Below are 18,072 nucleotides of genomic sequence, written 5' to 3'. Positions count from 1 at the left end.
CCCACAGTGCTCTGCTTTCCTCTCTGATTAAAGGGGATACGGGTTGAGAAGAAAAGGGAAAGAAGAAGTCAAGCAAGGGAGATGATAAAGACGATAAGGGTAAATTGGAAATTTCCCTAACAAAAGAGTGTGGTTTACAAAAAGGGTATTCTCCATACCAATACATTACTTCTCTAATTGAATTTTTCTAAACTTATTAGTTCTCTCATTTCAAATAAGCATATAAGAAATTCGATTATCCAAATCGAGAATTCTAATCAAAGAAAGAATGTGATAACCGACGAGTTATAGATCATTTCACACTCTGGCTTAGCCATCAATTTCAGTCATTATATATAAGCACCTCAATAACCTTCTAACGTCACTAATTGATGAAGGAGAAACCTCACCAACATAACTCTCAGGACAATAAGAAAAATGGTTAGATTGTTGCTCCAACCAAAATTGTGATCCAGTAACAAAATTTCTCGAAACTTTTGCAATGTTATCATCTTATCTGATCATGCAAGTTGCAACTAATAGTCTTCGTCTCCGGCCTGTATATAACAGATAGTCAACTTACTTTTAGTGTCCTAGTGTTTTATATATATCCTTTCTCTACGTGTGTGTGTGTGTGTGTTGTACTTTGTAGCATGCTTCTGTCACTCTTATAAACACGTACAAGTACTGTTTTAGCTATAAACCACCAGAGTCTCTCTATAGTCTCTTCCAAGTTATGACTACTTCCATGGAAAAGATGAGCTCGTAACCATTTGTATTGCTACTTCCCAGCCAGAGCCTCATCCCCTACTTGGAGCTAGCCAAACTGCCTTGTTTTCTCTTCATATTATATCCAAGCCACTTTTGTGAGTAACATATTTCTACATTCGACATGCGTTATTTTCAGATTTCAGGCAAGCCCTCCTATCCTAGTTAGTAGTGACCTCGCCTTAGTGGCTTTACTGCGACTAAAGAATCGGAGTGTGTATGTGTTATGTTCAAGTTTCAAAAGCATCTGATATCCTTGCAGCAATTGCCTGTTAGGATGAAAGCCATTCCTTGATTAATAATCACCATGTTGAAGAATGTTGACTTTAATGTGCCTTGTCAAACTAGGATTAGTTCTATAGTTGTAATATGAGAGATTTCCTACTCGTTAGAATAAGAATCCTTGTACTCCAAGATTATGTACTTTGTAATCGCTATATAGGGCTCCTATTATCAATGAATATACACAACTATTCGATCTCCTAATTTTCTCTACAATCTCTCTGCATTTATTCCAATTTCCTTAAACACACCAAACTATATATTATCGTGAATCCCTGACTACACTACATAAAGTCAATCAACTATTATTAGAGAAAACTGAGAAAATTAGTTAACTCGATAATACATAAATTGAAATTGAATTGAAGTAATTAGGAGAACTAATTAACTAGCTAGGGGTAATTGCCCGGGAAAATTGATGCAATCCCTCTCTTGTAATATCCCTAAATACGTACCAAGACTATTCAGTGCGTATAGAACATAATTTTCTGGAAGGTCAAGATACAAATATATAACAGATAATATAGGATGGGCTTGTTGTTGACTAGCAGTTAGACTACCGATAAAATCACAACCATTTAGATCAGCAAGCTTGTCTCTGACAGGATAGCAGTGCTTAAATTAATGCAGGGGATTGATTTATTTAAGGAAGCATCATAGTTCCACCTACTTGTAATGAAGCATATGCCGTAGTCTCTCTCTCTTAACTTTGTTTGGTTGTTCAGTGATCATTGTAACACCACCGGCGACACTGATTCCATGGCGGAGGAGACGACCTCAACCTCAAAGCCACATGCGTTGCTAGTCCCAAGCCCCGGGCTCGGCCACCTCATCCCCATAATGGAGCTCGCCGACTGTCTCGTCACCGATCACAACTTCCAAGCCACCGTCCTCGTGGTCTCATCCAATATTCGTGCACAGTCCCAAGTCATCCAGTCCGCAAGGACTCAGAAGCTCTTCGACATCATCGAGCTTCCACCACTAGAAGCCTCCTCCGGCCACGACGCCAACCCGGCCGGTGCAGTTTTCACAAACCTACCTGCCATCATGCTTGATGCCCGGGACGCTCTCCGGTCCGCAATCTCTGCCTTGGAGCCCAAGCCTGCAGCCATGATCGTTGACCTTTTCGGCACGCCTGCTCTAACGGTTGCGGATGAGTTTCACATGCTCAAGTATGTGAAAGTGGTGTCAACTGCTTGGCCATTGACCTTGCTTTTGTATGCGCCGGTTTTGGATAAAAAGGTGGAAGGAGAGTACTTGGATCGGACCGAACCGCTACAGATCCCTGGCTGCAAACCAGTTCGGCCCGAAGATGTTGTGAAGCCGATGATTAACAGGAAAAGTCGGGAGTACGAGTGTTTCTTGCGTGCAGGGGTGGAGATGGCTACGGTGAGTGATGGGATTTTTGCCAACACTTGGGAAGAACTTGAGCCTGTAACTCTTAAGGCCATGAGGGAGGATCCAGAGTGGAAGCAGGTCCTTAAGGTTCCGGTTTACGCAATCGGTCCGATGGTTAGAGTGGGAGGGCAGGAGTCGGCCGGTTCAAGGAGCGAGTTGCTAGGCTGGCTGGATGTACAGCCTAAAAATTCTGTGCTTTATATTGCCTTTGGGAGCGGTGGGGTTCTTTCTGCAGAACAGATAACTGAGATGGCTTGGGGTTTAGAGTTTAGTGCTCAGAGATTTATATGGGTGGTGCACCCACCGAGAGATGGTGACAAAGGCAATGAGATCTCGGACTACTTGCCCGAGGGATTCGTGGCTCGGACTCAAGACAAGGGTGTGGTGGTCACTACTTGGGCTCCTCAATCCGAAATCTTGGCACATCCCTCCGTGGGAGGGTTTCTTTCACATTGTGGATGGAGCTCGGCGCTGGAGAGCATACTGAACCTTAAGCCGATGATTGCGTGGCCGCTGTTTGCGGAGCAGAAAATGCTTGGTACGCAGCAGGTGGAGGAGCTCAAAGTGTCGATCCGCCCTAAGGTTTTGCCAACAAAGGCAATAGTGAGGAGGGAGGAGGTTGAGGAGTTGGTGAGGAAGATTATGGACCAGGAAGCAGGAGATGCAATGAGGGCAAGAGCTAAGGAGATCAAAGAGAGTGGAGAAGCGGCTTTGCGTGAGGGCGGGTCTACTTTCAAAACCATGTCTGAATTGGCAAAGCTATGCAAGATCAACACCGAAGGGCAAAGCCAGAAAGTTAGCTCTGAAAGCTTGGCTTAATATATACTTTGAAGTTTGAACTGTGGCCAAATATAAGAGGTGAGTGAACAAATAAGGAATTAATGTGTTTTACCACTATAAAGGCTAAAGAGCTAGGCTCGTCCACCATTGTGTTGGAATTGCTTCTTTTGTTAATTTTGCTCATAACACTATTGCATCTGTAAAAATAAATGTATATCCAAGGCATCCAGTTTCTTCCTGCATTAGCCTGTTTATTAGGAGTGAATGCGTATTGAACTCATGCAAGCAACATGCTTAATACTTTGCAAGGTCAAATGTACGTGTAATGATACTGTCAGAATGTCTATCAGAGAATTACAGGCATTAAATTTCCGAATTTTATTCCGGAAATATATCCCAATTTTTTTCATACACCAAACCGTAAGGCCATTGCGTAAATCCTAATCTTCTTTGCACTTTCGATATGTATCAATTTAAGCTGAAAGAGTCACTAGCTAACAAAACAGAGAAGTGAAATTGAAGATAAAGGCTTTGATAGACGCCTTGGCAATAAATTACCAGTGAAAGGGATATGATCTGATTAATCCTTCAACATTACAAAATGGTCAATTGTTATTGCATATAACGGATAGTCTACATTGGATATGGTCTATCTCTTCCTCGTTGCAAGAAATAGTAAAATGAATAGCTAGTCAATCGCAACAGATAGTCTCGTGTTTGCTTATCATCTTATGGAATGAATGTTTTGCTCTATTGTTATCTGTTTCAAATCATGATATCAGCTCAAAACCACATTTGTTGTTATATATTACAAATTTACAATCATGGTCCTCTCTCCGTTCCTCAATCACCACCACTCAATCCCACTGCCATTCTCCCCATTGATCCCTCACTGCCATTCTCAAGGTTGAACATGTTATGGTAAATTTGGTCACCAGACCAAAACCGCATGGCACGATAGCCACACCCAAAACTTCCCTAGGCACACTGTGTATATTTCTTTCCTTTTGTTTTTGAGACCATTTCTAGTCTCCCTTTCGCACCTGCAATTCCACTATTAGAAAAGGATCCAAATCAAAGATCAGAACCCCCCCCCCCCCCCAAGAATAGTTCCTCACTGTGGCCATGCTGGTTTATGCTTATCTTTATTTTTCTCGAATGAAAAGCACATGTGCTCTGCTTCCACCCCAATTAAAACAAGAAAAGCACATGCTCTATTGCTTCGCTCCTTGATGAAATCCCAAGTTCCCAACTAACATTAGATTCAGGAGTTCCAAACTGAATTTCATGGGAGCTGAGCTCAATACCACCTGCGTTGCTAGTCCCAAGCCCCGGCATGGGGCACCTCATCCCCACATATGTTATGTGTTTTTGTTAAAATGAAAATTAGTACTTGCAAGTTTTAACTTGTCTTATCAATCTCTTACTAACATCTACCTCCTCGTGAGAGATATGAAATTCAATCAAGAAAACAAACTTACGACTGTTTTTTCTTATCTGTTTCCTCCCCCAAAAAAGAAAACCAGAAGCTCCATACATCTCCTGCATCTGCATTTTTTAAACAAGCTCAAGCATTCATATTCTTGCACAAGTGCATCAAAATCAGGAAAACACACTTTGAAAATGAGACGGTATATTCACATGCTGTTTTAAAAATATAAGATACCGAAGGTGTCGGAGTCTACCTGTTTATCCAACCAGACATGATATTGCACAACAGCCGTACCATCTCGAATGTGAGCATTCTTTAACACTTCCAACTCAATTGGGTTCTAACATTTAAGAGAAAACAGATGATACAAGAAAAGGACAAAGAAAGAAAGAAAAGGAACTTAAGAAACTATTGGCAGAACAAATAGAAGAATATTTCCTACATTATGTAGAAAGTAAGCATTACCTTTAGAGGGAATTAGAGCTTTTGCTAGGACCAAAGATGACTGCTGCAAGAGAACCTTGTAGGATTTAGCTTTGAATACAAAGCATAACAGCAATAACCCAGGTCAGCCCATATGAGGTCATTATTACTTTCTTCTGCTTTGATTGTACCATTTCCTGCTAATGCAGTTTCAGTTCCCTTGCCTTGAACCTTCTGATTAGATGCAAGCAAGCTGACATCTGCGCTCACTGCTTTATAGTCCCGTACTTCAATCCTGTTCATTTCCAAGTATGAGTTTACCTACACAGCACAGGAATTTCTCAACAAAGTCTTAACCATCAAGTTCACACTAGTACAAACTTGGAAAGGAAGACAAATATAACAAAACTAAGGACATCATAACCTTGCTCCCCGGTTTCAGTAATCACATACATAATCTGTGAAGGCCAATAGTGTCTTGATAAGTTCAAACTTAAAACGATTATTCACCACCATTACACCATTTGAATATTGCTTGAGAAGATGATGGAAAATAGATACATATGAGTTAACTGACCTCAGATGAAACCTTCCTTTTGTCCACATAGAAGAAAGCTGAGTTCAGAGCAACTATGGCAAAGGCATGAACAACTGGACTGTAATCAGCATCAGCCCCGCGAATATTATACAACCAGCAAACCTGCAGAGTCATGACAAAATCAAAATCATATCTCTGATGTTCAAGGAGGTTCTAAATGCACAATATCAAGATTGAGCAAAGATATAAAGAAATAGACCAAACCAACGCACCTCATCAAGTGCTGAGATGATTATACTATGAGCTTTCACTTGGACGAGCTTTTTTCTCACATCCTTCAACTTATCTGCTACAGAACGACCAGCAAATTCCAAAGGATGAATAACTACAGGATTAATCTCCTGAGTTGGCTGACTTTTCCAAACTTCATCTACCAAATTTGTGGAAGTTTGAACCAACTTCTGTTGATTCTTGACAAAAGCACGCTGCCATTTCTGTGTGGTGTCTACCGATATACACCAAGGGGGTCGATACCAATGGCTGAACCTTCAGGAAGATACTGACAGAAACAAATCATGAAATCCACTTAATTAGCCAAGAAAAACTAGTAAAACAGACAAACACGAATGCATAAACTTGCTCTTTAGGCATTAATGATAGCCATCATTTACAGGCCACTCGTAAATAAAATGAAGCATAACAGCGGAAACACTAGATCAAATGAGTATACGTATGATTCCAACAGGTAAAAAACAAGTTATTTGAAAATTCTAACAGCTACTGAAGTGCATTTCTAGCATAGAATATTCTCTCGCTTCTCTACAACATTCAACGAAAATAAGATGACACTATACTCTCTCGCGTCTCTACAAGATCAACTAAAATAAGATGACATTATACAAGTTACTGAGAGAAGCAGTGACTCACATCTGCCATCCAGACATCTATGGCAGGGTCTTCCCCCATTCGCATAAGCTGCCACTGGTCACTAAGTTGCTGTGTTGCCTGCAAAAAGTAACGGCCATCTGTCCATAGCCGAAGCTTCATTCTTCGTTATAAGCGCCAAACCTGAACAAAATTCAAAAGCACAAACTTGTGAATTCGACAAAAACTATTCAAAATTCTTCGTTATATACACATTCAGATTATAATCGGCTTAAAACTCCTTCAACTAGCATCACCGTAAATATAAATAAATCAAGAAAACTGACCGGCACTTCCAGTGAAGCCAGAAACCACCACGCTATATTGCTTGTTTTGTTACTTTTGCCTATTGTTGTTTTGTGTGACTAGGTAAGATTACATGTGATATAGTTTAGGCTTCCAGTTTCTTGCTAGTTGCTACATTAGTCTGTCTATTAGAAGTGTGGATACAAATTGAACTCTTGCAAGCAACGTGCTTAGTACTTTGCAAGCTCGAATCTATGTGTAACGATACATAACATTTAGACATATTGTCAAAATGAATATCAAAGGTTTTAAATCTCCAAATTCAATTCCAAAAATTCCAAATTTATCATGCTATGCAATTCCAAAAACCCCTAAACCTGCAGTTTAAGGCTCTTACTGCCGTTGTGAATTTGATGCACGTACCGGACCAAAACAAAACCGCGTGACACAATAGCTAAGGCCATTTCTATCTCCCTTTCCCACAGCTACCTTCACGAAGAAGAGGATCCAAGTCAAAGATGAGTTCCGAACTTCAGATGCCCGCCCCATTGGGACCCTGTGGGCTGCCCAAACCTTATTCGCAGGAGCTTTCACACAGCTAGCACTTTCGCAATGCTTTTATTTCTTTTCTTGGAGGAAAGGAAAAGCACATATGCTCAAGTCCTATAAATTGCATAACATCTATTGCTCTTCATTGAAATCCCAGCTCAACCGGAGAACTGTTTAAAGTTTAAACAATACAATATCATGTCGGAGATGAGCTCAAAACCACATGCGCTGCTAGTCCCAAGCCCCGGCATGGGCCACCTCATCTCCTTGTTGGAGGTCGCCACCTGCCTAGCCACCCATCACAACTTCCATGCCACGGTCCTCGTCGTTTCATCCAACACCTCTCCTGCTCTATCACAGGTCATCCAATCCGCCAAGTCCCGTAAGCTCCTTGGCATCATTGAGCTCCCAGCACCCTCCGGCCACGACACCAACGCCGCCGGTTCAGTGTTCACACACCTCCCAGCCATCATGCGTGATGTCCGACCATCTCTCCAATCCGCAATTTCGGCCATGGAGCACAAGCCTAGCGCCATGATCGTTGATCTTTTCGGCACTGCAGCACTCACCGTGGCAGAAGAGTTCCGTATGCTCAAGTATGTAACAGTAGCCTCTGCTTGGACGCTAAGTTTGCTTTTGTATGCGCCAATCCTGGATAAGCAGATAGAAGGAGAATATCTGGATCAAAAGGAATCGTTAAAGATCCCGGGTTGCAAGCCGGTTCGACCTGAAGATGTGGTGAAGCCGATGATGAATAGGAAGGATCGGGAATACGAATCCTTCATAAGAATTGGAAAAGAGGTTACTTCAGTGAGTGATGGAATCTTGATCAACACATGGGAGGATCTGGAGCCGACGTGTCTTAAAGCTATGAGGGAGCACCCGGACTGGAAGCAGATAACTAAGGTTCCGCTGTACACTATCGGTCCCATGGTTAGACTGGCAGGGCAGTCCGGTGGTGGTGGTCTGAGGAGTGAGTTGTTGGATTGGCTGGATAAGCAACCAAGGGAGTCTGTGCTCTATATTTCATTTGGCAGTGGTGGGGTTCTTTCGGCTGACCAGATCACAGAGATGGCTTGGGGTTTAGAGCTTAGTACGCAGAGGTTTATATGGGTGGTGCAGCCACCAAACAAAGGAGGTGCTCAAGGCAATGACATTTCGGAGTATTTGCCTGAGGGGTTCATGGCTCGGACTCATGACAAGGGTCTACTGGTCACCACTTGGGCTCCGCAGTCGGAAATCTTGGCACATGCATCCGTTGGAGGGTTCCTATCGCACTGCGGTTGGAACTCAGCGCTGGAGAGTATACTGAATGGCTTGCCAATGATCGCATGGCCACTATACGCGGAGCAGAAAATGGTTGCTACACTGCTGGTGGAGGAGCTAAAGGTGGCAATTCGACCTAAAGTCTTGCCAACAAAAGCAGTAGCAGGGAGGGAGGAGATTGAGATGCTGGTGAGGAAGATTACGGAGCAGAAAGACGGAGATGCAATGAGAGCAAGAGCTAAAGAACTGAAAGCAAGTGGGGAAAAAGCTCTCAGTGTGGGTGGGTCTTCTTCAACATGCTGTCTGAATTGTCAAGGCTATGCAAGATCAATACCGAACAGCAGTGCCAGACAGTTGGGACTGAATCAAATTCTTCTTTAGGCGGTTGTTCGTGTTGCTAGTATTCTTCGAGTGTGACTGATGGGATGTGAACTTAAGGGTTTCTAAAACTATACAGTTTCTTGCTGTATTAGCACACAATTCTTGCTTTAGTAGCCTATTTGAGGTCTGACTGTTCTAAAAACAAGAGGCTAGAGGTGTGTATAATGAGAGCTTTTTCCAACTTTTAGTAACATAATATAGGAATGCTTCTATATGTTTAAATAAAGAAAGATCTCAATAGACTGAAGGAAGTTTCCAAGAAATTTTTGAAAATACATAACATATCAACTATACCACTTGCACTTTTATTTTTCTTTAATTCAATATGAACAGATAACAAGCTCACAATATTCTTCCGAGGACTTAAGAACGCAGCTCACACACTGATGGGTTCAGTGGCTTTCTTCAGCCATGCCTTCTCAGATTCATCCAAGTATGAGTCCAGAATAGATCTACAATTGGCATGGTAGGTGTTCAGCCATTCCAACTCTTCGGGTGTTAAAAGACCCACGTCAATTAACTTCCTCTGATAGGGTGCCTGGAGAGAACAAAACATATCAAATATAGAAAAAGCCTCACAGCTCAACCCCAACAACAGCAATTTCACAGAGAATCAGGTCAGTTAAAGACAAACTGACTAGGGGTAGATTCTCAATTAGTTTTAATACAAACCTTTAGCATAGCATTCAAACCATACAGTGCACTCATCACGGAAGGAGAAGAATTTAAGCCAGCTAATTCAATTTGATAGTGTGACTAAGCTAACTCATGCACAATTTCAGTTCATAACAATGTATGTACAAGTGATATGATTCAAAGTTTCAAACAAAACTGACATCCGACCATATAAGTAAGAAAAGTCACAGAGAACAATCATGTTGCAAAATAATCACGACCTACCCATGTTATATGCTCAAATTGCAAGTAGCCCTTGTCACCAAAGTTGAATTTTGTATCAGCTTTCTTGATTATAAGCACGTTCTCCAGTCTTATACCAAAATTCCCATCTTCATAGTATCCAGGTTCTGAGGAATGCAGTTTCAGTGCAGCACAAAAGTATAATGTAACATGCAACATAATTGAATAGGGCAGTATACTTGGGGCGTTAAATAAAAATCCTTCTATATTAGCATTTTTGTCATTCTCCATAGTATGTTTTCTTGCAGTTTTAACACTTCTTTCTTTCTTTTTTTCATTATTGGGAGAAGATTATTCTACAACAGTAAAGAAATGTATACTGTGCCACTAACCATCTGTTACAGTCATGGTATCTTCCAGTGGGACATTTCGAGGTCTGAAGCTAATTAAATGAGGTCCTACTCAAATGAATAGAAAAACGGAAGACTCGTTAGTTATCTCAAATCAAACTATATATTCAAGAGCAAAGAATGAGCACTGTAGTTCATTATTTACCTTCATGAACATTTAGGTAAGATCCAATCCCATGACCAGTACCATGTCGATAATCGAGACCATCCTTCCACAAAGGAACTCGAGCCAGAATGTCCAGGGAATGACCTGTAAAAAACATGTGGATGATAAATGTGAATGAGATAAGTTAACACTTGAAACAACATCTCATTTAAATGAGGAAGAAAAAAAAAGTTAAATTAAGAACATGAATACCATTGGTTCCATTAGGAAAACGAGCATTCCCTAGAGCAATGTGACCCTTGAGGACCTGCACAGGATTAAGCAACTTTACAGCACCCCATGGGCTAGGTTGGCATGAAGGTTTTGGCTTTTGGGGGATAATTGTGAATCTGAATAAAGAACTCAGGATAAAGGTGAAACAGACTTGAGCATTGTGAATCTTAAGTTTCTTTAACATTTCATAAAAAGAAAAGACAAGAAAGAAAAGGATGAAACTCCATTTTTAGAGCATGAATATCTGATTGGTTTTGAACTGTAGAGGGTGACAATGAATCATGTGTAGCAATGCATGAATGAACTAATACAAGATGTTGGCCAGTCAAAGCATATTAAAGTTGGGAAAATGACACTGAAATCAGGCTAAGCTCAACTACCGAATAACAAAGTGTCCTAAAAGAGAAATGAAAAGCACTTACTGCCGTATAGCATGCTTTCTCATGAGCTGAAGGTTTCCCGAAATGAACTGTCCGAGTTATGTCAGTTGTTCCATCCAGATACTTCAACCATGCCATCAATACCACCAATTAGCAAAACTGAAGCATGACAAAGTGTGTATAGTAGAATCATAAATATCATGAGTTTTCGAACCTGTGCTCCAGAGTCGAAAAGATATATGCGGTCTGGATCCAACTCAGCACAAGTTTCTGCTTGTGGTGAATAATGGATAATGGCAGCATTTGGACCAACTGAGGAGATAGTAGGGAAGCTTAATCCTCTAAAGTTCTGCAAATATAACGGAAAACAAGATGCTAATCATGTCAACAACCTAACATACCGGGGGGATATAGTACACATGTATTTAAAAAATTATACTACATATTTTATTTTCATAACCAACTTCTAAAATGTTGTGGTGCAACCTACTTAAATTAATTTTAAAAGCATATTACAGATAGAACCAAGATTACAATTATTTTTTTTAAAAAAAATCCAATGCATATGTACATCATGAGATAAAGTCGTCCAAACAAAACAAAGACATCAGTGTCAAAGATGAAAACTTCAAACTACCTCTTTTGATGCTCGAAAGCCTTCCAGCTTATCGCTTGCAGTCACCTCAGTTAGTTTTGCAGTTTTCCTGCCATAGTTTATTCCATCAACATGACAACATGTGCATCACTTATATTCAGCAAATAAAATATTAAATGAGTCATACAGCAGTAACATTTTCCGAACATTCATGCATCAGTATCAGAAAGCTCAGAAAACTTTCCAAAGCTCATAAATGCAATAGAACAAATACAATTTCTTTGTCCTGAAGCGGTTAGTATCTATGGCATAAAGCTAACTGTTCAACTATCCTCATATCAGGTTATTCAATTCAGTGCTGGTTTCTTTATAATGGAAAGCATATGTTATGTGTTTTTGTTAAAATGAAAATTAGTACTTGCAAGTTTTAACTTGTCTTATTAATCTCTTACTAATATCTTCCTCCTCGTGAGAGATATGAAATTCAATCAGGAAAACAAACTTACGACTGTTTTTTCTTATCTGTTTCATCCTCCAAAAAGAAACCAGAAGCTCCATACATCTCCTGCATCTGCATTTTTTAAACAAGCTCAAGCATTCATATTGTTGTGGAAGTGCATCAAAATCAGGAAAACACACTTTGAAAATGAGACGGTATATTCACATGCTGTTTACAAAATATAAGACACTGAAGGTGTCAGACAGTCAGAGTCTACCTGTTTATCCAACCAGACATGATATTGCACAACAGCCGCACCATCTCGAATGTGAGCATTCTTTAACCCTTCCAACTCAATTGGGTTCTAACATTTAAGAGAAAACAGATGATATAAGAAAAAGAAAAAGAAAGGAAAAAAAAAAGAACTTAAGAAACCATTGGCAGAACAAATAGAAGACTATTTCCTACATTATGTAGAAAGTAAGCATTACCTTTAGAGCTTTTGCAAGGGCCAAAGGTGACTGCTGCAAGAGAACCTTGTCAGGATTTAGCTTTGAATACAAAGCATAACAGCAATAACCCGGGTCAGCCCATATGAGGTCATTATTACTTTCTTCTGCTTTGATTGTACCATTTCCTGCTATTCCAGTTTCAGTTCCCTTGCCTTGAATAGAAGGTTTAAGCTGATTAGATGCAAGCAAGCTGACATCTGCGCTCACTGCTTTATAGTCCCGAACTTCAATCCCGTTCGTTTCCAAGTATGAGTTTACCTATACAGCACAGGAATTTCTCAACTAAGTCTTGACTGATTGAACCATCAAGTTCACACTAGTACAAACTTGGAAAGGAAGACAAATATAACAAAACTAAGGACATCATAACCTTGTTCTGTGGTTTCAGTAATCACATACATAATTTGTGAAGGCCAATAGTAAATACATCTATTACTACCAGTGTCTTGATAAGTTCAAACTTAAAACCAGTATTCACCACCATATGAATATTGCTTGAGAAGATGATGGAAAATATATACATATGAGTTAACTGACCTCAGATGAAACCTTCCTTTTGTCCACATAGAAGAACGCTGAGTTCAGAGTAACTATGGCAAAGGCATGAACAACTGGACTGTAATCAACATCAGTCCCGCGAATATTATACAACCAGCAAACCTGCAGAGTCATGACAAAATCAAAATCATATCTCTAATGTTCAAGAAGGTTCTTAATGCACAATATCAAGATTAAGCAAAGATATAAAGAAATAGACCAAACCAACTCACCTCATCAAGTGCTGAGATGATTATGCTATGAGCTTTCACTTGGACGAGCTTTTTTCTCACATCCTTCAACTTATCTGCTACAGAACGACCAGCAAATTCCAAAGGATGAATAACTACAGGATTAATTTCCTGAGGGGGCTGACTTTTCCAAACTTCATCTACCAAATTTGTGGAAGTTTGAACCAACTTCTGTTGATTCTTGACAAAAGCACGCTCCCATTTCTGTGCGGTGTCTACTGATATACACCAAGGGTCGATACCAATGGCTGAACCTTCAGGGAGATACTGACAGAAACAAATCATGAAATCCACTTAATTAGCCAAGAAAAACTAGTAAACCAGACAAAAATGAATGTATAAACTTGCTCTTTAGGCATTAATGATAGCCATCATTTACAGGCTACTCGTAGATAAAATCATAAAATTAAGCAAACACTGGATCAAATGAGTATATATACCAACAGGTCAAAAACAAGTTATAAGAAAATTCCAATAGCTACTGATTTACATTTCAAGCATAGAATTTTCTCCCGCTTCTCTACAACATCAACGAAAAATAAGATAACATTATAGGAGTTACTGAGAGAAGCAGTGACTCACATCTGCCATCCAGACATCTACGGCAGGGTCTTCCCCCATTCGCATAAGCTGCCACTGGTCACTAAGTTGCTGCGTTGCCTGCAAAAAGTAACGGCCATCTGTCCATAACCGAGCTTCATTCGTGGTTATAAGCGCCAAACCTGAACAAAATTCAAAAGCACAAACTTGTGAATTCGACAAAAACTATTCAAAATTCTTCGTTTTATACACATTCAGAATATAATCGACTCCTTTAAATAGCATCAACGTAAATATAAATACAAGAAAACTGACCGGCGCTTCCAGTGAAGCCAGAAACGAATTGACGCCTTTTGTCTCTGTCAGAAACATACTCACTCTGCAATACAGCATAAATCAAGAATTAATTACTCGATAATCAAGAATCAAGCACGAAAAATTCCCAAGAAAGGAAATTATTTGCAAGATCGCGAATTTCAGAAACCAATTTAGAGATTAAGAGGGAGAGACCTGATGGTAATCTTCGGAAGGAACAACCAAGGCGTCAAGAGGAGGAGAGTGAGACGCCATTAGAGACCTCAAAGCGCTCAGAGTATCCGCCATCTCTGCTCGAGTCTTGGTTTCGTTGAGAGCGAGTGTGAGATAATAATATCGATATATTCAACTAGAAGAAGAAGCAATCGCATGTTATTTGATCCGTTAAGAACTGTGATGATGAATATATTGGTGTTTCCGAAAATGTCCTTTTGCTTTTTTTTTTTTTTTTTTATCAAAAGAAGTCAGCCCATTATATAGATTCAGCAAGCAGTACAAAAACGAAACACCCCTATCGGGTCGACAGAAAGAATCGTTCCTCAGAGTACCCTGAGACTACTATTCTAAAACAAGAACAAGAACCCAATATACCCCCAGTACACCCACCTTTTAGACAAATTACGCATCATTATTCTAAACAAAAATCAGTAACCTCCGAATCAAGAATAAAAAACTCTCAGAGATTATGATCTTTGCGACCTATAAAAATTTAAATACTTTTCGGAAGAGGAGCAGTAGACTCCCCTTCCATTCCTTCCATTCCTGCTTCCTTCTCCAGTTCCTTAACCTCAGCAATCTCAGCATCCTTAGACACAAAAGTCCATCTCAGGCCCAACAACTTTGGAACCCAATTTCCAGTCCAACAACCCATTACCCAGATTAAGGCCCAACAAGCCCGATGCAAGGAAACTGCTATGGGCACCCTTACACCACCTCCAAATAATTTCCGGCCATCAGCACTGTCAGCCTGCGCCGCTACTGCAGTGCCTCCGCCATCAAGAACTTGTACAGCCGCCGAGAAGCCTCCACCACCGTGTCCCCGTGGGATACCGTCCCAGCCGCCATCAGAAGCAAATCGGATCAGTCTCACCGACGACAGCGGCCTAAAAATATTCCAGTGGAGGCAACCCTCGACCTCTGCGATCCTTGACTGGCCTCCATCAAGAGCTAGAGAAAATTTCTGGCGAAGCCCTTACTAGCTGACGCCCCGATGGATCTTCCATCAATCTACGCCCTGAAGTCGAGCCCAGCCATAATGGACGCTCATCAGAGAGTCCGAAAACCAAATCCTCCACCATAACACCAGCTTCCAGTTGAAGCACCGGGGAGCAATCCAAATCATCGACAGAGGAAGAAGGAAAAGCCCCAGGCCAAGGCGGCTCTCCATATGATAAATCAAACACAGCAATCAGGAAGAGATAGTTAGCCACAAGGTTGGTGATGACCGTGGCCATCACTGCTTGGAATTTTTGGGAATTTTGTCGAGGGTAGAAAACCGCCGAGTAAACCCTAGCAGAGCGCTAGGTCAAAGAGAAAGTAATTTGATACATAATCATTCTAAAAAGATTCGGATAGCTTGAGACTTTGGCAATGTTATTTATGGTGAAAATGTAGTTTGAGGATCCCTGTTCCAAAAATGTAAGTTGAGATAGAGACTCGCATTTGGATTTTGGACATGATCATCATTTCAAGATGAAAAGCATGTCCTAAAAATGTCCTTTTGCTTTATTCGTGATACAATTAAAGATGGTATATTCTGAATGAGTAGAATTTACGCAACATATATTTATGTTAAAGATAAAACGAAGAATATATATCTGGGGTATTTTTGCTTTATATCTGGGGTAAAAAGGTCAAAGCCGGCTGAGAGAATTTACGCAACATATAAAAATTCTACCAAGAATAGGAATCTAAAAAGTTGAAGTCTAATGATATTTTAACACTTGAAGATATTAGATGAAAAATATATAAAAGAAAAGCAATTAGATGAGAACAAAAATTTTAGGTAATTAGGTGAAAGATGTACAAATTTTAGTTCGTCTGTATGAATGTTTTTAAATGTAGGAAAAATTCAATAACACACAAATATATTTTGTGATCATTTGCAAATGCGAGAACCATATCCTACTGGTTGCAAGGAATCTAATTGGAGAGTAGAAGTTTTTACGAGTAATCTCCAAAATCATGACTTTCACCTAAAATCGTAGATTGTATAACATTTTTTTTTTTTCAAAATCGCATATTCTTATTTTCTCACCAAATTTTTTCATCTTCAACTCATGATTTTTAAGCAATTCTGAAAATGACAGACTTTTAAAATGTAGACTTGATTATTTTTTACGATTTCTTAAGTCAAAAAATCATTAAAAAAATTTGGATCAAGATTTTTAATGTCTGTCAATTGAATAGGCTCCTAAAAATGTTGTTTTGTCAAGAGAATTATGAATTTTATAATCCACAAGCTCCACATTTCTTTCATCATAAAACTACTCATGCAATTAGAAAAACATCGGTGCTTTTGGTGAAAAGGTGTGTATGCAAAAAAGGAAATAGTTAAGGTATTTTGGATTGTGAAAGGAAAAGGTAAGAGAGGCATTTGCGGTATGAAAAGACAACTTAGAGCATCTTTAGCAGGCTCTCTATTTTGGCTCCTTAGTTATTTTGGAGAGCATGTTTAGCTTTTTATCTATTTTAGCAGTTGCACTAGACTCTTAAGTGACTCTCCTTTATAACTTTTAGCTATCTCGCTCCTACATATAGAGAGCGAGATGAGGCTCTCTATAATTTAAAACATTTCTTTTAAGTCATTTTATGTAATTTATAAATACATTTAAACTATTTAATCTTCATTTAAAAAAGGGCTAATTACTGTTTAGTACCCTATGGTTTGAGTCCAACATCGATTCAGTCCCTCGACTTTCAATTTCATCAAAAACACCCCTGTATTACCAAATCTCATCTAATAGGTCCTTCCGTCAATAATCCGTCAATTGGAGCCGTTAACTCGCTGACGAGGCATGCCATGTCAGATTATGTGGGCCCACCTATTAGGCAAAATGTCAAAATTGCCCCTGCCTCTCTCCTAGCTCCCACACCCACACACCGTCTCTCTCTCTCTCTAAATGCCCAAAATAATGGCCTTCTTCTCAAATCAAAACCAAATCTTCAGACCAAATTTAGGTTGGGTTTTTCTGATTTGATTCAATTGAATCAGAATGGTGGTGAAGATGATGAAGCGGTGGTCATGGCCGCCGCTAAATACAAGGAAGTACGAGGTGAGGCTGCTGGTGCGACTGGAGGGGTGAGATCTGGTGTAGAAGTGGCCGGCATCGCGGATGTGTCCGGCGAGGAACATGTCGTCCGGGTACTATTGGTCGGTGCAGGCAGTCTGAAATAGGGGTCTCATGGCCCTCTGGAATAGACAAACTTGGTTCAGCTCCGCATGAAACCGGAGATTTTGCCTCTTCTTCGCAGAGGACGATGACGACGACGAGATGGTGGTCTGAAATTCATCAGTGTCCTCCACCTCTTCCTCCTCCGATGAATTCGACACCATCTCCCACGATTCGGCGCTCATGATCAGAGAGCAAGAGAGAGAGAGATATTGTTTTACCCTTGGGAGATCGTCTTCACTGTGTTAGATGCAAGTCTCAGTTTCTGTTCTTCTTCTTTTAATTCAATTTGATTCTAGGTGGTCAATTCTGTTAAAAATTTTTAGTCTTTTTTTGTCTATGTTGGAGTTTAATGTTATTGGTGAACTGGGTTTGATGGTGTGAGACTGGAGGTGGAGGCGTAGAGAATGTATGGAGTCTTGGGTTAGTCGAAGGTCGGAGATGGAGGGGTGGCCATTGCAGAAGAGGTGGTGGTTCGCTCTCTATGGCCTGGGCCTG

At 40.2% G+C, this 18,072-nt stretch overlaps 4 protein-coding genes across 5 annotated transcripts; 2 read left to right on the top strand and 2 right to left on the bottom strand.

Moving 5' to 3' along the window:
* The first annotated feature begins 1,599 nt into the window (after window positions 1-1,599).
* LOC133718715 (anthocyanidin 3-O-glucosyltransferase 5-like) lies at window positions 1,600-3,449 on the top strand. The gene has a single exon (XM_062145585.1). It carries the CDS (start codon window positions 1,789-1,791, stop codon window positions 3,244-3,246), a length of 1,458 nt encoding a protein of 485 aa, XP_062001569.1. The 5' UTR covers window positions 1,600-1,788; the 3' UTR covers window positions 3,247-3,449.
* Window positions 3,450-3,599: 150 nt separating this feature from the next.
* Window positions 3,600-6,647, bottom strand: LOC133745273 (aminopeptidase P1-like). The gene is made up of 6 exons (XM_062173365.1): window positions 6,508-6,647; window positions 5,873-6,146; window positions 5,640-5,762; window positions 5,105-5,383; window positions 4,893-4,979; window positions 3,600-4,755 (listed from the first exon to the last, which is right to left on the bottom strand). The coding sequence occupies exons 1-4, from the start codon at window positions 6,645-6,647 to the stop codon at window positions 5,129-5,131; spliced, it is 792 nt and encodes a 263-aa protein (XP_062029349.1). The 3' UTR covers window positions 3,600-4,755; window positions 4,893-4,979; window positions 5,105-5,128.
* A 552-nt stretch (window positions 6,648-7,199) lies between these two features.
* Window positions 7,200-9,229, top strand: LOC133718722 (anthocyanidin 3-O-glucosyltransferase 5-like). The gene has a single exon (XM_062145593.1). It carries the CDS (start codon window positions 7,518-7,520, stop codon window positions 8,964-8,966), a length of 1,449 nt encoding a protein of 482 aa, XP_062001577.1. The 5' UTR covers window positions 7,200-7,517; the 3' UTR covers window positions 8,967-9,229.
* LOC133718699 (aminopeptidase P1) lies at window positions 9,181-14,558 on the bottom strand. 2 transcript variants are annotated; one of them, XM_062145569.1, is made up of 16 exons: window positions 14,378-14,557; window positions 14,183-14,246; window positions 13,910-14,049; window positions 13,310-13,594; window positions 13,077-13,199; window positions 12,519-12,797; window positions 12,305-12,391; window positions 12,095-12,159; window positions 11,631-11,697; window positions 11,208-11,342; window positions 11,036-11,116; window positions 10,593-10,647; window positions 10,380-10,484; window positions 10,217-10,282; window positions 9,867-9,991; window positions 9,181-9,504 (listed from the first exon to the last, which is right to left on the bottom strand). In XM_062145569.1, exons 1-16 carry the CDS (start codon window positions 14,468-14,470, stop codon window positions 9,343-9,345), a joined length of 1,932 nt encoding a protein of 643 aa, XP_062001553.1. In that variant the 5' UTR covers window positions 14,471-14,557; the 3' UTR covers window positions 9,181-9,342. The 2 variants fall into 2 exon arrangements, with proteins under 2 accessions (XP_062001553.1, XP_062001558.1); XM_062145574.1 differs by lacking the exon at window positions 9,867-9,991 and having other exon boundaries at window positions 9,244-9,504; window positions 14,378-14,558.
* Window positions 14,559-18,072: the final 3,514 nt, after the last annotated feature.

The sequence above is a fragment of the Rosa rugosa genome, chromosome 1 (genome assembly GCF_958449725.1).
Source record: "Rosa rugosa chromosome 1, drRosRugo1.1, whole genome shotgun sequence".
Classification (NCBI taxonomy): Eukaryota; Viridiplantae; Streptophyta; class Magnoliopsida; order Rosales; family Rosaceae; genus Rosa; species Rosa rugosa.
The sequence above is the reverse complement of the archived record's forward strand: the minus strand, read 5'-3'. Positions and strand labels throughout refer to the sequence as shown.

Bases quoted from the DNA above. Each gene is read 5' to 3' on its own strand.
- LOC133745273 (XM_062173365.1), bottom strand. From the start codon at position 6,647: ATGAAGCTTCGGCTATGGACAGATGGCCGTTACTTTTTGCAGGCAACA. The intron at 6,147-6,507 runs GTAACTTGTATA...ATCTTCCTGAAG, and splicing joins GTGAGTCACTGCTTCTCTCA to GTTCAGCCATTGGTATCGAC. The intron at 5,384-5,639 runs GTCAGTTAACTC...TGTGCTGTGTAG, and splicing joins AAAGGAAGGTTTCATCTGAG to GTAAACTCATACTTGGAAAT.
- LOC133718699 (XM_062145569.1), bottom strand. From the start codon at position 14,470: ATGGCGGATACTCTGAGCGCTTTGAGGTCTCTAATGGCGTCTCACTCT. The intron at 12,160-12,304 runs GTAGACTCTGAC...TAAAAAATGCAG, and splicing joins ATGTCTGGTTGGATAAACAG to ATGCAGGAGATGTATGGAGC. The intron at 9,505-9,866 runs GTAGGTCGTGAT...TGTTCTCTCCAG, and splicing joins AATTTGAGCATATAACATGG to GCACCCTATCAGAGGAAGTT.
- LOC133718722 (XM_062145593.1), top strand. From the start codon at position 7,518: ATGTCGGAGATGAGCTCAAAACCACATGCGCTGCTAGTCCCAAGCCCC.
- LOC133718715 (XM_062145585.1), top strand. From the start codon at position 1,789: ATGGCGGAGGAGACGACCTCAACCTCAAAGCCACATGCGTTGCTAGTC.